This window comes from Lucilia sericata, unplaced genomic scaffold, assembly GCF_015586225.1.
Source record: "Lucilia sericata isolate MDLA Ls3-8-SP2 unplaced genomic scaffold, ASM1558622v1 Contig000926F_arrow, whole genome shotgun sequence".
Classification (NCBI taxonomy): domain Eukaryota; kingdom Metazoa; phylum Arthropoda; class Insecta; order Diptera; family Calliphoridae; genus Lucilia; species Lucilia sericata.
In genome coordinates, this window is record NW_023994913.1 from 29,086 (window position 1) to 46,998 (window position 17,913).

At 35.1% G+C, this 17,913-nt stretch overlaps 1 protein-coding gene across 1 annotated transcript in view; it reads right to left on the reverse strand.

The window, feature by feature from the left end:
- The window catches only part of LOC119609063 (zinc finger protein 62 homolog), a 114,475-nt gene that overhangs the window by 17,322 nt on the left and 79,240 nt on the right, over positions 1–17,913 (reverse strand). Inside the window, exons 2-4 of the mRNA XM_037963748.1 lie at positions 10,464–12,470; positions 10,049–10,396; positions 9,650–9,991 (exon numbers count right to left, since the gene is read on the reverse strand). Coding sequence (XP_037819676.1) covers positions 9,650–9,991; positions 10,049–10,396; positions 10,464–12,457 — 2,684 coding nt within the window. The 5' untranslated portion in view covers positions 12,458–12,470. The remainder of the gene's footprint in view (positions 1–9,649; positions 9,992–10,048; positions 10,397–10,463; positions 12,471–17,913) is intronic.

Genomic DNA, 17,913 nt, shown 5'->3' on the forward strand with positions numbered 1-17,913 from the left:
TAGACTAATCTATGGTATATTCTATAGTCTATTCTATAGTCTACTCTATAGTCTATTCTATTGTCTACTCTATAGTCAGGCCTATAGTCTAGTCTATAGTCTAGTCTAGTCTATAGTCTAGTCTATAGTCTAGTCTAGTCTATAGTCTAGTCTATAGTCTAGTCTAGTCTATAGTCTAGTCTAAAGTCTAGTCTAGTCTATAGTCTAGTCTATAGTCTAGTCTATAGTCTAGTCTATAGTCTAGTCTATAGTCTAGTCTATAGTCTAGTCTATAGTCTAGTCTATAGTCTAGTCTATAGTCTAGTCTATAGTCTAGTCTATAGTCTAGTCTATAGTCTAGTCTATAGTCTAGTCTATAGTCTAGTCTATAGTCTAGTCTATAGTCTAGTCTATAGTCTAGTCTATAGTCTAGTCTATAGTCTAGTCTATAGTCTAGTCTATAGTCTAGTCTATAGTCTAGTCTATAGTCTAGTCTATAGTCTAGTCTATAGTCTAGTCTATAGTCTAGTCTATAGTCTAGTCTATAGTCTAGTCTATAGTCTAGTCTATAGTCTAGTCTATAGTCTAGTCTATAGTCTAGTCTATAGTCTAGTCTATAGTCTAGTCTATAGTCTAGTCTATAGTCTAGTCTATAGTCTAGTCTAGTCTAGTCTAGTCTAGTCTAGTCTATAGTCTAGTCTATAGTCTAGTCTAGTCTAGTCTATAGTCTATAGTCTAGTCTATAGTCTAGTCTATAGTCTAGTCTATAGTCTAGTCTATAGTCTAGTCTATAGTCTAGTCTATAGTTTTACTTTTTCCAAATTTAAATTTTCCACTTCTGATATGCTTGCTCCACGCATTCCATTTTCCTTCCATACACATCATAAAATAGTGACGCGCGACATGAATAAACATCGCGCATTGAGGCTGAAAATTAGCAAACATTTCTTTGTTTTCTCATCTTAGAATTAAAAGGATTTTAACAAGAATCTTGAAAGGATTGTAACAATATAAAGGAAACGATATGTGTATTTAAGAATTACGTGCAGTGCGGAACGTGCAACGTATGCAACACCTTCTCTTCATTCGTATGCAATTTTTAATGAAAATTAAACAAAGGAAAATAGGATTTTATAAAATGACTTTTAAAAGTGTAATTGGAGGGCACACATGTTAATGAGATAAAGTAAGGAATAAACGCTGTATTAACCAGACGGAAAAAGTTTAAACGAAGGATAACAAGGTTTGTGCAATTTACTTTAGTAATAACTAAGCAGCCATTTTTAAATTAAGCTCATTTTAAATTTATTTTTGAAAAAAAAATTTAAAGTCTTTTTCTTTCCATCTCTTTGCATTTTCTCAGCAAATTTATTTTAATGTTCATCTCAAATTATTGTCCTTGTTCATCTATTTTGATGTTTCTGTGTTGTGTTTTATTTTATTTTCATTCTTGTGTTATTTTAATATTTATATTTTTTTCTTTGTAGCATACTTAAGTTTTACGACTAACGAGACCAGGCAACAACAAACAGACATTCTTTTCTACCATAATAATATTAAATAAAGTGAAAAAAAACTAACTACAACAAAACGGGCCACTTGAAACGACCACTTGCATTCATCTATCCATCCAACCATTCTACCAACCGCCCCTAAAACAGAGAGTGTGAAGTCGTCACTCACTTTGGCCAACAGATAAAGTTGAAATGTAACTCTGCGCCATATACTTCCGGATTTGTAGACGAAACTGAAAATTGAAAAGAAAAAAGTATAAAAACTAAATATATAGAAAACCTCTTCACAGAATCATCATCATTGTACATTTTCATTCATGCATTTGGAAGAAGAAAAATAAAACTTTGATTTTTGTCTTGGTTTAGAGTTGAGATGTGGCAAAGACGTGGTTGTGGAACTTTTAATATAGGAGCTATAGACTATAGACTAGACTAGACTATAGACTAGACTATAGACTAGACTATATACTAGACTATAGACTAGACTATAGACTAGACTATAGACTAGACTATAGACTAGACTATAGACTAGACTATAGACTAGACTATAGACTAGACTATAGACTAGACTATAGACTAGACTATAGACTAGACTATAAACTAGACTATAGACTAGACTATAGACTAGACTATAGACTAGACTATAGACTAGACTATAAACTAGACTATAGACTAGACTATAGACTAGACTATAGACTAGACTATAGACTAGACTATAGACTAGACTATAGACTAGGCTATAGACTAGACTATAGACTAGACTATAGACTAGACTATAGACTAGACTATAGACTAGACTATAGACTAGACTATAGACTAGACTATAGACTAGACTATAGACTAGACTATAGACTAGACTATAGACTAGACTATAGACTAGACTATAGACTAGACTATAGACTAGACTATAGACTAGACTATAGACTAGACTATAGACTAGACTATAGACTAGACTATAGACTAGACTATAGACTAGACTATAGACTAGACTATAGACTAGACTATAGACTAGACTATAGACTAGGCTATAGACTAGACTATAGCCTAGACTATAGACTAGACTATAGACTAGACTATAGACTAGACTATAGACTAGACTATAGACTAGACTATAGACTAGACTATAGACTAGACTATAGACTAGGCTATAGACTAGACTATAGCCTAGACTATAGACTAGACTATAGCCTAGACTATAGACTAGACTATAGACTAGACTATAGACTAGACTATAGACTAGACTATAGACTAGACTATAGACTAGACTATAGACTAGACTATAGACTAGACTATAGACTAGACTATAGACTAGACTATAGACTAGACTAGATAGACTAGACTATAGACTAGACTATAGACTAGACTATAGACTAGACTATAGACTAGACTATAGACTAGACTATAGACTAGACTATAGACTAGACTATAGACTAGACTATAGACTAGACTATAGACTAGACTATAGACTAGACTATAGACTAGACTATAGACTAGACTATAGACTAGACTATAGACTAGACTATAGACTAGACTATAGACTAGACTATAGACTAGACTATAGACTAGACTATAGACTAGACTATAGACTAGACTATAGACTAGACTATAGACTACTAGACTAGACTATAGACTAGACTATAGACTAGACTATAGACTAGACTATAGACTAGACTATAGACTAGACTATAGACTAGACTATAGACTAGACTATAGACTAGACTATAGACTAGACTATAGACTAGACTATAGACTAGACTATAGACTAGACTATAGACTAGACTATAGACTATATATAGGCTAGACTATAGACTAGACTATAGGCTAGACTATAGAGTAGACTATAGGCTAGACTATAGACTAGACTATAGGCTAGACTATAGACTAGACTATAGACTAGACTATATTCTGGAATAAACTAGACTTTTCAGAAACACAGAATCAGCCGGATTATGGAAGTAATATTCTGAGAGCTTAGTTTAACTTGCGAGAGATCCTAAATCTGAACAATGGTTTCGTGTAGGTAAGTACATATAACAATTTACATTAAAAGTTCCCTAAATTATGGATCTTCTCTCTGGCTCCCTCTTTACACCACGTCCTTAATATATCATACTAAAGAAAACTTTTGTTAGAACTCAAGTTAGTTTTAGTTGGCTGTTTTGCTAGTGGTAATTCATTTTTATTGAAATGGCATAAAATGTTCTAAATAAACTTCTTCATATTGTTGTTGTTGTTTTTGCTATAGTTCTTGATGTTATTTTCTCGAGTTATACTATTATGTATGGAACTGTGTGAAAATAGAAATACGAGTGCAATGCTCGTTTGTCTACTATAATATTTCAGTTGCATATTACTATTTCCATATTAACTGGTAGTGAGTGCCATCATCATCATCATGGAACTCTAGCTCATCATTGGTTTATACTGGAATGAGGAGAATCGTAATGTTGCTGTTCTTTTTTACTACCATTATTATAATATGTATTTGTATTTTTTGTTCCTTTACTGTTTCTTAGTTTTCACAATTTATTTAAAATTGTATTTTATTTTAAGTTGTTGTTTTTTTTTTTAGTTTGTGTTGTCTTTAACATGCATTTCAAATATTTTCTCTTTTGAAGCGGCAAATACTATTTTCTCTATATATATTCTATAGTGCCGTACGTCGTCAGTCAAATATTTTCGTATCAGATTTGTGTTAGGGGTGTGTTTTTGGAATTGTGGTAGTTTGAGAGTGTTTAAAGTTTAGGTCCTACGAGTTAAAGTTTAGGTCTCTCGTAATATTTAAAGAGAGAGAGAGAGAAAGTGTTTCAAAGTACAGATTTCACAAAGCGAATATATGTATGATCTTAATATGAAACTCATAACTATCTATGATCCTTTAGAATTTTCAGACACTTGTCGGTAAATATTATTTGGAAAAAGGATGTTTTGGACAGTTACTTAAGAGCCAAAAATTTATTAACCCCCCTAATATTGGCACAACTGTTGTCGGTAAATTCTTGGCTGTTTGTTAGTTCCAGCACTCAAACAATATTCAAACAAACTCTCATTGTCAGTTTTTTGAAAGCAATTCATTTTAATGATTCTTCCTCATCGTTGGCTGCTTGCTCCTGCTTCACTTTAAATTCAATTCAGTCAGTTGATTTCAAGATTTTATTTTTTTATTTCGTTCTTTTTTTTTCAAATATTTCTCGTCATCACTTGAGACTCAATTTAATACAACTTGATTTTTAGTTTCTTTTTTTATTCAAGCACTAAGAGAAGGGATTTAAGTCATAGAAAACTACAACTACTCTGAATAGATGCATCATGGACTTCGTCGTCATACCTTTTTGCCTTCGTCTTCATTTATTTTATGGTTTTGAGAAATTGCCATAGACATTGATAGTCAATTGTGAAAATGGAAAATCCATAGATGTGGTCGATTCATTCAGTCGCTCATTCAGGCTTCTAACTCTTAAGTACTTCTTCTTATTGTTGTTATTGTTGATATTTTGGAATTTATTAAAAACCATTATAATGGTACAAGTCAGCAGTAATATGAGAGAAGAAAAAACATTTTTTTTTATTTAATGATTCCTTTGAGATTTGTTTTTTAATTCTTTTGTAAAAAGAAAATTGAAATTTCAATATACACTTGTTTCGTGTTCAAGTGATTATTCTTTATGATCGAATTTTAACATGTTTGTTGATTGCTATTAAGTTCATATCAATGCATTTTATAGAAGATTGCGTGGACCAGCATGGAAAATGGAAATATTATTATATCGCCAAGTTAATTTAGTTTAACAAACATTAGATCCGTATAACTAAACTCTATACCGCCATCGGAAAACAAAATTTAAAGTTATTACAATCTAATCTTCAGAAACTAGGTTTTCTGGTCATAGTTCCTTAGAATTTTCCAACCAGTGTCGCTGAGGGATGCAATGTGTTAAATAACAGTTAGATATCTCCAAGGATATTTGGTTCTTATTTAAACCAAAGTCTGACAATGGCAAAGGTAGCGTTCTCTACATTCGTTTGAAACCGTTAGTTCAATTTTCGTTAACCTATGTGGACCAACCACCGTTCCATTATTGCCACTATCATTCTCCAGCCTTTGATATTATTCTGAACAACGTTCCGTGGAATTGTTTTGTGTTCATTATGTTAACTTCCTCAAGCTCTCTTCCTTTCTAGTTTTCGGATTTTCAGTGTTGACACCCATACCCGTTTTGTCTCCCACTTCAGAACTATCCGCGTAACAAAAAAATTGCACTTGACCGCTCCGTTCCGCTCCTATCTGAGATTAATGACTTACACTTTCGGAAATTTTCGGTGCAATCGGCCTGGTCTTGTTTGTCTATAACTGTTCAATATGTCTAGAACACATTGATGATGTATCCTGTAATCGGTTTCAGTCAATTCGCCTAAAGACTGTGTGTCGCTTTGTACCATTCATGTGTTTCGATTGGTTTAATGTTCAGAAAAGTTTTGAAAGCTTTTATAGACGTAGTTCTTATGGATTCACCGTCACCCAAGCAACATATATATCACTTTCTGTAGTGATATTATGTTACACTTTTTGTCATTGGCGGTTTATCAGACTATAGAAGCATAGGTTTGAACTGGTCTATAAAGGCTAAGAACCCATTTCGATCATACGGTTCTCCAGCATAGCGCCTAACATCGAAATGCCTTTTTGGTTTTATCCTCTATGTATTATTTAAAATTTAGTTTCCGAGCAAGGTATTCATTCCTGTCGGTCACTGATATCGGAAATGTACGAGAAACGGGGATCAGTAAAAACAGGAATTTTCGAATTTCTAGTGAAAAGATCAATTTCTATTTTAGTTTGGGTGATATTCAGCGATACCGAAAGCGGTATTTAGGACCATCTCGGCCTTTCTGCATAAATAATTTGGGTCCTTGCCCCTTAAATATGTATATAATGACATCATTTGCGTAACATACTGGTCTAAACTCCTTATTCGTTAAGGTCCATAGGAGGCTTTAAGGTTACCCAGAAAAATGACGATAAAATCCCGCCCTAGGGTGTACAGGGAAATACCATTTTTATTATGGGATCGTTTTTCCCTTTTAAGATTTGGGAATAAATACTACCCCTGCTTTCTGTCTTCTAAGATAAGTTGAAACTTATACCGACTCCATCTGCAATAATGACGTGAAAATATCATCCGGCCCTACTATCTTATATGGTGCACTCTTGACCATGCAATCTGTAACAATGGTTTCGATGATAACCTCCATTCATTGGCGTCTACATCCTCGCTTTTTAAATCCACCATCAAAAAAGATGGGGGTGTATTGTTTTTGTCATTCCGTTTGTAACACATCGAAATATTCGCTTAAAAGTCGGTCCATATTTGACTCTATCCCCAATATAAGGTTACTTTCAGAAAATATTTATAACGCTCATTATTGGCTCAGAAATGCGAGTACAGCGATGAAATTCGATATAAACAAGTTTTGGTATGAGTTAAAATCTATCTACTAACTTTTGTGAGGATCGGTCCATTATTGGCCGTACCACCCATATAAGGTCCCCTTCAGAAATTTACTTTAACACTTATTTCTGGCTCAGATATGACAGTACAGCTATGAAATTCGGCATAAACAAGTTTTGTGTGTGCCAAAATCTTTCTACTAACTTCTGTGAGGATCGGTCCATAATTGACCCTACTCCCCAAATTAGGTCCCCTTCAAAAAATTACTTTAACGATGCCGTGGGCATCATCGTTGATAACGATCATCTTTCTCTGGTTCTTAGAAAATGACCACTCCAGCTATTCTGTAGAAAACGATTGTTAAACAACCTTTTTGTGAGTTAGTCATCACCTTCTCGTATATACAATGCGAGACCTCCATGTGGCTTGCAGTGGATAAAGTGGACACCATTATAGATAGTTCCTTGATGTTGTAACAGATCGACTATCTCGTTAAGTTCTTTTTGGTTGGTACAGCCGTCGCCGACTTGCCAACATTTGGCTTAGTATTACTCAGATTATTACGGAACGTTAATTCAATTGCAATGTTCCAATTCGTGGAAACGGGTACTCCCATGTCGTGGCTAGTGGTGGTAACAGACCTTTCAATAGGTCACAATAGGAGACAACTTTAGAGGTGAAATAAGCCGAGACTAGTCTAGGAATTCTGATTTAATTAAAGTGTATTTAGAAAATCTTTTGCTCTATATCTGAGTAACGTTCCTTTAGAAAAGTAGGTAGAACTTTGCTCAGTAACTGAGTAAAGTTTCTATAGAAAATCTTTTGCTCAGTAACGGAATTAAGTTCCTTTGGTAGAACTTTGCTCAGTAACAGAGTAAAGTTTCTTTGGTAGAATTTTGCTCAGTAACTGAGTAAAGTTTCTGAAGGTCTCTTTTGCTCAGATACTGAGTAAAGTTTCTTTGGTAGAACTTTGCTCAATAACTGAGTAAAGTTTTTGATGTCTTTGGCTCAGTTACTGAGTAAAGTTTCTTTGGCATTCTAACTGAGTAAATTTTCTTTAGAAAATCGTTTGCTCAGTAACTGAGTAACAAGTTTCTTTAGAAAATCTTTTACTCAGTAACTAAGTAAACTTTCTTTGGTAGAACTTCGTTCTTTAATAATTGACTAAAGTTTCTTTGGTAGAATTTTGCTCTGTAACTGATAAAAGTTTCTTTAGAAAATCTTTTGCTTAGGTCCTGCCAGCACATTTTCTTTGCATTTATTAATTATTCCTAAAACTTATAAATCAATATTGTTACAAAAAAATACAACTTATTTGGAATAATAATTTGAATCTGTGTTTAGAAATTATTTTTTTTCCGGCAGCATTAAGAATGAGAACTTAAAAAAAAATCTACTAATGACCAGTGCCTGCAGTCAAACCCATAATGTAGTGTTGCAAATTTATAAACCCTAAACGAATGCAAAAACAATAAGTATTTATTTGTTGTTCAGTTGCATGCATAATTGCAGAAGAATTGTTTAAAAAGTATTGTCGGTGGTGGTGATGATGATGGTGGGAATAGAGAAAACAAAAACATTTCAAGCAAAGATTGCATTTTTAGTGGCCGCAAGCGTGATTTAGTGAATGCAATGCAATACAAAATTTGGGAAAAATATTTGTATGTGGTCATGTAGTGGTGCAAAATTTTACTCACACACAAATGCATTAGTAAACAACAACAATATGTTTACAAATTATTCATATATGTTGGGGCATTTGTTGGTTAGGGTAACTAGTATGAGTTTTAGGGATATGGTGGGTACATTGCACTAAGGAATGTCCTGCTAAAACTTAATGAGTTATTTTTTTTTTTTGTTGGTATTCGTTTTGTTAGTTAATTTGTCCGTTCTTTTTTGAATAGAAAAATTTTCTTTATTTATTTGTTTCATTAGTGGTTGTGTATATTTTGGAATTTTTTAATTTAAAAAACATTTACACACACACACACACATACACTCCCATACTTTTATGTCCTGCTGTAAACACACTTATTTAAATAATACGCGGTTGAATTGTTTAGTTTTGATAAAAAAAAAACGTTTCCATGTTTTGTGGTCATTATATGTGAAAATTGCTTTCTTTACAATTTTATTCCTTGTTTTTTCATCTCAGGCAAATGGCCAAAATTAAAAACATGTATAAACATTATAAAAATATACAAATTGCAAATAAATTGAGTGACATTTTAATAAAAAGGACATTGTTTTGTTGGTTTTCTTAATAATGCACATTTTTTGTTTTGTTAGACAAGCGCCACAAGGATTTTTTTTGGGAAGGCGTTATACAAATAAGGAAAGGGTAGAGACAAATTGTGTTTGTGGTAAATTTAATGAAACGAAAGCATATCCAAACTGTTCAGAGTTTTTCGATGCGAAGTTTAATAGCAGACCTCATAAACACTTCCACACATACTCGGCCAAAGATTGTCAACCCAGCGACAGCTGTATCAACCGAAAGTTTTTTCCATAGGAAAGAACTATCGGCCACAGTCGAACTGTTACAACAACAACAACACTTCCTCAAACATTCAAGCCTATGTTGTGATCACTTTTATTTCCTTGAAAATACGATCGATTAGGTCGGAAACCTTGATACAACTTAAGTCCCTTATAACTTCATTAATACACATGTAAATCTTTGGAATCAGTGGTTAAGTTACTTACTTGCTCTTAAAAACTTTCGAACATTCAGCACAGGGAAATACTTTCTCTACCTTAGCCGGAACTGTAACAACCTCAGCCATATTAGTAGACTTTTTAGAACTTCCGCCACCATCACCATGAATATTTTTAATATGATCTTTAAGATTATTAGGACGTGAAAAAGCAGTATCACACTGATCGCATTTAAAGAGTTTTTCCTTTGTATGATTTTGTAAATGAAAGCGTAGAGATTGTTTGCGAAATGATTTCTCACAGAGAGGGCAAGGAAGTAGTTGATTCTTAGCCACATTGGTATACGAATGAAAGACACGATGATAGAGCAGTTCGGATTGGTAGGGGGCTCTGAAATATATATATAAGTTATTGCAAAAGTATATGTAAAGTATCTGAGACACTTACTTAAAATCACACAAATCGCAAAGCCAGATTTTCTCTCCTTGTTCCGTTATTGTTTGAGTTAATTGCGAGACTTGTTTGACCTCGTCCGCTGAGACCATCGCAATGGGTTTGCAAACTCTAGAATGTCTTCCGAGTTCTTGGGCAGAGGCAAAACTTTTGCAGCATAAAATGCAAATGTGTGAAGAATTGCTGTGATCTTTATGACTATCCAATTGGAGTTCATCTCTAGTAGAAGTTGTCAATGCTAATGATGTCTCAGTTGTGGCAGAAATTTTCAGTTTGGCTTGCTCACTTGTACTTGGATTTTCATCCAATACAGCTATCTGTAATTGCACAGTCTTCCTGGTACTTTGTCCAGGATTTAATAAGAACATATTACAAATTTATTTCAAAATAATAAAGCGAAAATTCTTACCTTTTTTCAAGTTTTAAGTCAAATAATCCTTTTATTTCTTCTTCCTTTATTCTCTCCTGATTCAAAGCTAAAGCCTTTTGCTTGTGTTCTAAGGTCTTACGATGTCTTCTTGCCTTACAGGGACTATTAAATTCCAAAGAGCATATGGAGCAGAAATATTTAGAAACCAAATGTTTATACTTTTCATGCCTTTGTAGGGCAATTTTCGAAGGCAAAACTTCGGGACATGCAGCACATCTAAATTTCGATTGATATACATCCGAAGCAGAGCCCATAAAATCCAAACTAGGATGAGTGCTCAAAAAATGACGTCTTAGTTCAAAATTAAAACGAAATGATTGACCACATTTGGGACAATCGATACTCAATCTTTTGCTTATACAAACCGGTACAGAACGATTGATTGCCAGCAGAACCTCCTTATGTTCAGGACCCAATAAATGTCTTCTCATTTGATTATTATCTTCACACTCAAATTGACAATATGAACACCAAAAACGGCCGGGACCCTCGGAAGCATCCAAATGAGAAGCTGAATTCCAGTGAAGCAAAAATGCCTCCTCAGTATTGGCATAAAATCGACAGGGACGACATTGAAATGGTGATTGCAAAACAATGGCATGAATGTTTTCTAAAATCATGTGCAAGGATATGTCGGGATGTAGCTGCATACGCCGATAATGATAATGAGAAATCAAATGTTTTCCTATTAAATGCCTAACCATGACATGTTTACAGAGGCTGCACTTCAAATAGGTAGATCTTCTTTTCCGCTTTTTACTATTCATAGACAGAGTAATGGAAAGCGGCTTGAATTCCATGATGGAAAAACTTTTCTTGATATCGGCTCGTGGCAACTCAGCAATGGCGGCCTTCTCCAGCTGTAGTTCTGGTTCGGATCTCTTTAAATGATAAGAGGACTTCAAATGATTTTCATAAATAGTTTTACTTTTCAGTTTGCGGCAACAAATGTTGCACCAATAATCCTGCATTGTATTACTGCATTTGGCCAATTCCACCACTTCTTCTTTATACTCCAATCTCTGAAGCTTAGTACCTGGCACCCATTTTCCCTTAGTGTGATCAGAGGGAGGATGTTGCCCTTCCTGAGCATCCATATCATCCATGTGATCATCCCAGTTGGGTGATAATCTAGAGAGTTGTGAGTGTGCTACTCTAAGATTGGGACGATGTTCGGGTTTCCATTTACCTCCTGTATGTGAAACTGGTACCACAGGTGGTGACTGTCGCATTAAGGGTAATTTCCATTTTCCTCCCGAGCCATGAGCCTCTACCATAGGATCATAATCCTCATCGTCATCTTCCATATCAACATCTACTTCATCTTCCTCCTCTTCTTCGGACACTTCCGGTGATTCGTGTTCAAATGTTATGGGTTTAAATATAGTTTCAAATGATTTCTTTGACTCTCCCATATCATTAACCGCTTTGAGAAAATGTTCATTACTTTCTGGAGCTGGTTCTGGAGGTTGAGGATTAATCCAGGTAGGATCAACTGCTGTTGCAGATGGCGTATCTTGCTGTAAAGATTTTTGTCTAGTAAATGGTCCAGCCTGGGAATGGGTACTACCTGTTTTACCACCACTAGTTGAGGGAACCGAGGATTGCACACTTTGTAATTGTAAGGATGAGAAGAAGACATCAGCTTCCAATTCATAAGGCAATTCATAACTTTCTCCCAAAGCTTTGGAAGTTTTACCACCGTGGCTAGGTGGATTTGTAGGTTCGTTAAAGTTAAATGGTTCATAGTTAACTTCTGGAGTAACTTGTGCTATTGTTGTGGTAACCGGTGTAGATTGCTGTTGTTGTGGTGTGGTTGCGGTAGTTGTGATCGCGATTTTAGTTGTTTGTTGAGGAGTGGAAGTTGTTGGAATCGTGCATTTCTGTTTGCGATGTTGTATATAGTTTTCTAGACCCACAATTGTTCGACTGCATTTGATGCAGAGATGGGTATCGTCTAAATCGTGATCCATTTGAGGAAAGTTTCTGTAAAAGAAGATATAGATAATTACATAAGTAGATTCAGGAGTTGTGTTAAAATATCTTTTAATAGAACTGAACTAGAACTGAACTAGAACTGAACTAGAACTGAACTAGAACTGAAACTAGAACTGAACTAGAACTGAACTAGAACTAAACTAGAACTGAACTAGAACTGAACTAGAACTGAACTAGAACTGAACTAGAACTGAACTAGAACTGAACTAGAGCTGAACTAGAACTGAACTAGAACTGAACTAGAACTGAACTAGAACTGAACTAGAACTGAACTAGAACTGAACTAGAACTGAACTAGAACTGAACTAGAACTGAACTAGAACTGAACTAGAACTGAACTAGAACTGAACTAGAACTGAACTAGAACTGAACTAGAACTGAACTAGAACTGAACTAGAACTGAACTAGAACTGAACTAGAACTGAACTAGAACTGAACTAGAACTGAACTAGAACTGAACTAGAACTGAACTAGAACTAGAACTGAACTAGAACTGAACTAGAACTGAACTAGAACTGAACTAGAACTGAACTAGAACTGAACTAGAACTGAACTAGAACTGAACTAGAACTGAACTAGAACTGAACTAGAACTGAACTAGAACTGAACTAGAACTGAACTAGAACTGAACTAGAACTGAACTAGAACTGAACTAGAACTGAACTAGAACTGAACTAGAACTGAACTAGAACTGAACTAGAACTGAACTAGAACTGAACTAGAACTGAACTAGAACTGAACTAGAACTGAACTAGAACTGAACTAGAACTGAACTAGAACTGAACTAGAACTGAACTAGAACTGAACTAGAACTGAACTAGAACTGAACTAGAACTGAACTAGATCTGAACTAGAACTGAACTAGAACTGAACTGAACTAGAACTGAACTAGAACTGAACTAGAACTGAACTAGAACTGAACTAGAACTGAACTAGAACTGAACTAGAACTGAACTAGACTGAACTAGAACTGAACTAGAACTGAACTAGAACTGAACTAGAACTGAACTAGAACTGAACTAGAACTGAACTAGAACTGAACTAGAACTGAACTAGAACTGAACTAGAACTGAACTAGAACTGAACTAGAACTGAACTAGAACTGAACTAGAACTGAACTAGAACTGAACTAGAACTGAACTAGAACTGAACTAGAACTGAACTAGAACTGAACTAGAACTGAACTAGAACTGAACTAGAACTGAACTAGAACTGAACTAGAACTGAACTAGAACTGAACTAGAACTGAACTAGAACTGAACTAGAACTGAACTAGAACTGAACTAGAACTGAACTAGAACTGAACTAGAACTGAACTAGAACTGAACTAGAACTGAACTAGAACTGAACTAGAACTGAACTAGAACTGAACTAGAACTGAACTAGAACTGAACTAGAACTGAACTAGAACTGAACTAGAACTGAACTAGAACTGAACTAGAACTGAACTAGAACTGAACTAGAACTGAACTAGAACTGAACTAGAACTGAACTAGAACTGAACTAGAACTGAACTAGAACTGAACTAGAACTGAACTAGAACTGAACTAGAACTGAACTAGAACTGAACTAGAACTGAACTAGAACTGAACTAGAACTGAACTAGAACTGAACTAGAACTGAACTAGAACTAGAACTGACTAGAAACTGAACTAGAACTGAACTAGAACTGAACTAGAACTGAACTAGAACTGAACTAGAACTGAACTAGAACTGAACTAGAAACTGAACTAGACTGAACTACTGAACTAGACTGAACTAGAACTGAACTAGAACTGAACTAGAACTGAACTAGAACTGACTAGAACTAGAACTGAACTAGAACTGAACTAGAACTGAACTAGAACTGAACTAGAACTGAACTAGAACTGAACTAGAACTGAACTAGAACTAAAGCCAGAAGTAGTCGCAACTGTCTTCAAAATGCAGAAATTACTTTCCTGAAAGCTTTTCATGACTAGAACCTAAACTATTAGTTTTAACAACTGCCTGAAGTCCAAGAGCCACCTGTTTTAACATTAATGCCCCAATAAAACAATATCAATTGCTGCAAATTTTTTAAATTACAATATGACAAATACATTTTAAAATAAATAATTGTCTACCCCCGTTTAAACACCCAAACAAATCTTATACCACAGAACTGCAAAGTTGTTTTTCTTACCACAATCCAAGCGACATGTTTTCACTTGAGAAAAAACTTACGTTTTCTTGCACCTTAATCTTAAGGATAAACACCTCGCTCATTATCACCATGATGTACGATAATATGAAATTCCATATCAAATTTATTAACAAACTGATCATGCAAATATCCATGTAATCAGACAGATATATCTGCACTCGTATATGAAATGAGATTAGACAATCATGTTGTTTAATTGCCCATAGATTATGAGATCATTTGAAATGATACAAAGGAATGATCGTACAAGACGCCCCTGTGGTAAGTTTTGAGTGTAAGTATAAAAGAGAAACAAAAAAAAAAAAAAGATCTAAGGAGAAGAAAGTCATATCTAATCATGTGCGTACAAATTATGTGTATAACTTTGCAATGGAAAAACAAGCGGTCGGTCTATTTCCCTTTACTTATTTGGTTTTGGTGTGATCAGAGAAAAATCAGTTACTGATTCATGAGCCATCCAAGACAACGACGACAGCGACAACTTTATATGCCGCTTGTAAAGTATGAAGGCTAAATTGGTTGGCAAGCAGGCTGGCTGGCTGAGAACGGGTTTCTCCTTATTGGAGATTGCTTAGCGAGCTGACTAAGTTGGATGCTGGGGATTAAGCTGGGGAATTAAATTTATTGAGAATTGACTCATTGTGGTAATATTCATAATTTAAGACATTCTATTTACCAAAAAATAAAAGAAATCACATAATACGCAGACTCAACTCATGCTGCGGTAGTAGTTCACCATAAATTCTCAGCTCTTTTGAACGGCAAAGAAAAACGGAATCAAAAAAGCATTACACTTTTAGATGATTGAGTTTTAAAACTGAATTTGTAGTTTAGTCGCTGCAGTTCATACGTTTTTAGCCGGCTGGCTGGTTGGTTGGCTGATCAGTCGGCATGAATGAAAGCTCAGTCATAATGGCTTGAAAGTGTTATTTGTTACCACCGCATTGTCATAAGTTGTTGCGAAATTGTTGTGTTATTAAACCTGCTGAGATTCAATACACTTAATCTCGTTGACTAAGGCAGCACAAACTATCTCGGCAATATACAGATAAACCAACAAATTAAAAAAAAAACTGAAACGTTCATCTTCTGCTGCAGCTAGAAATTGAAATGCGTTTGTGGCACATATATTCACGTAAAAGCCTTGTAACTCAGAAATCATTAAATGAAACAGCCTGCTCGCTGTAAGGAATGAATGAACAATCAACCCAACCCATGCCAACATATAAAAATCAAACCAAACAACCGTCCCAACAACCAACCAACTAACTAACTGTCTGTCTTTCACTCTGTCCGTCCGTCTGTCTGTCCGTCCATCCAACCAACCATCGGTTCAGATTGTTTATGAATTTGTAGGTTGGCGTGAAATATAGACACGAAATGTATCTTCTCTAGTAACGCAATCGTCTTAATGCGAATATGAATTTTTTTCTTTTCGATACAATAAAAATGAATAAATTGAACAAATGAATGAGCAAGAGAACAACGAACGAATGGACGACGATGAAGACTGACTGACTGAATGAATGAATTGTTGTTCCTCATTTCCAAGTAGGAATTGTTGTGTTTGTTATTATTGTTGCCTACAATTGCCTGAGAACACTTAAAAAATGTTGTCTAAATTATTGCTAATGATTTGTTGTTAATATGGCTCATAATTTTCTTGTCATTCAATGGTTATGGCTAAAATACTCTTAACTCTTCTATATGGTTTATTGTAGTTTATTAAAATCTTTAATAAATGACACATAATTTACGAAACAATTTACATTTGAATGTTTAATTTGCAAGTGTAATAAATACTTCAAGTGAGTTGTAATAAAAATTGTTTTAATTTGATTTGTATTAATTTTATTTAAATATATACGTAAGTTAATGGATCTTCTTAGTTTCTGGACTAAGAGCCAGGTACTAGGGAAAATTGTAATAATCTGCAGGGTGTGGCAAAGAACACGTTGAAAAGTAAAATCGAGTAAATCTAAATCATAATTATAAGTTCATCTACTTGGGACTTCCAATTATCTTTAAAATTGTGATCTACATATAGTTTGATTTCAAGGTTAACATGGACCAAAGGACAATCATTAAAAATCTATTGGTATTAGTTGAGGGCATTACCTTGGGCGCTAGGGCATGTCACTCACAGAGAAGGTCACTCCTTTCGCTGCAATTGCGACTATAGCTCCTTGCTATAGTAGTCTTTTTGCAGAGGTACAAAACTGAGGTGATGTTAGACGACCATGTCTTGACTGATCATTCTTACATTGTCTGATCTAAAGGATTGTGATAGGTTCGATCTTGCTAATCATGTGCTGCCCAAAAGAAAGAATGTTAAGATAGCACAGATTATGAAAGGGACTATGTCTGTTATTGCCTCGTCTTTCCCCTAATGCCCACATACTCTGGAAACCCATATCGATGTGGAAAAGTACAGTCTAAGATAGTATAGAAAGTGAATGGAATTGAGAAGATATATAACCCCAACATCGCACCTGCTGAATCTGTAATCTCGAGAAAGACTCAGGTATATGCATAGTCATAAGCAACGCTGTAGCGTCCTCATCCTCTTACGATCCGCTCAGATGGTATTCACAACCATTAGTCGCACAACCATATCACGAAGCCCTGTTGATTCGACAACAGCACTTAGAGACATATTTGGTAGTACGAAATACCGAGAATAATAGATCAGAATCCCTCTATATGTAGTGATCTGCGTGACAAAGGATGTAGGAATTTCCAAGCCAACTGAACCCAAAAATTGCTCCGACAACTAATCGCTTAGAATGAAACAATATATACTGTCGAGATGGCAATATCACCGAGATGTACCCCGAAGCGTAAAAAGGCATACTAAATCAGTACTAAACTCCAACATATGGAGACTTTCCCGATCTTTCACCAATTGTTTTTGCATCAGTACCATTCCCATTATCATAAAGATCTTTCTACGGAATGACTGACAATTCCCCAGCATATACCGGCGCCCCACTACACGACCGGTAAGAAATAACGGTTAGGTTCTGGAATCCAGCATATGCTGCTTCGCACACAGACCTATGTCATTTTAAGAGAGAATTATCTAACCCATTAGGTATAAGATATATCTGCCCTTAAACTAATATTTTCTCTCCGCGAATTTGGATTTAAACTACAGCCACTACGTGGATCCCGAAGGAACCTCAACCAACTGACCAGCAAGTACAAGTCCTGCGGGTACTTGGCCAACCGTAGTACCAGAATATG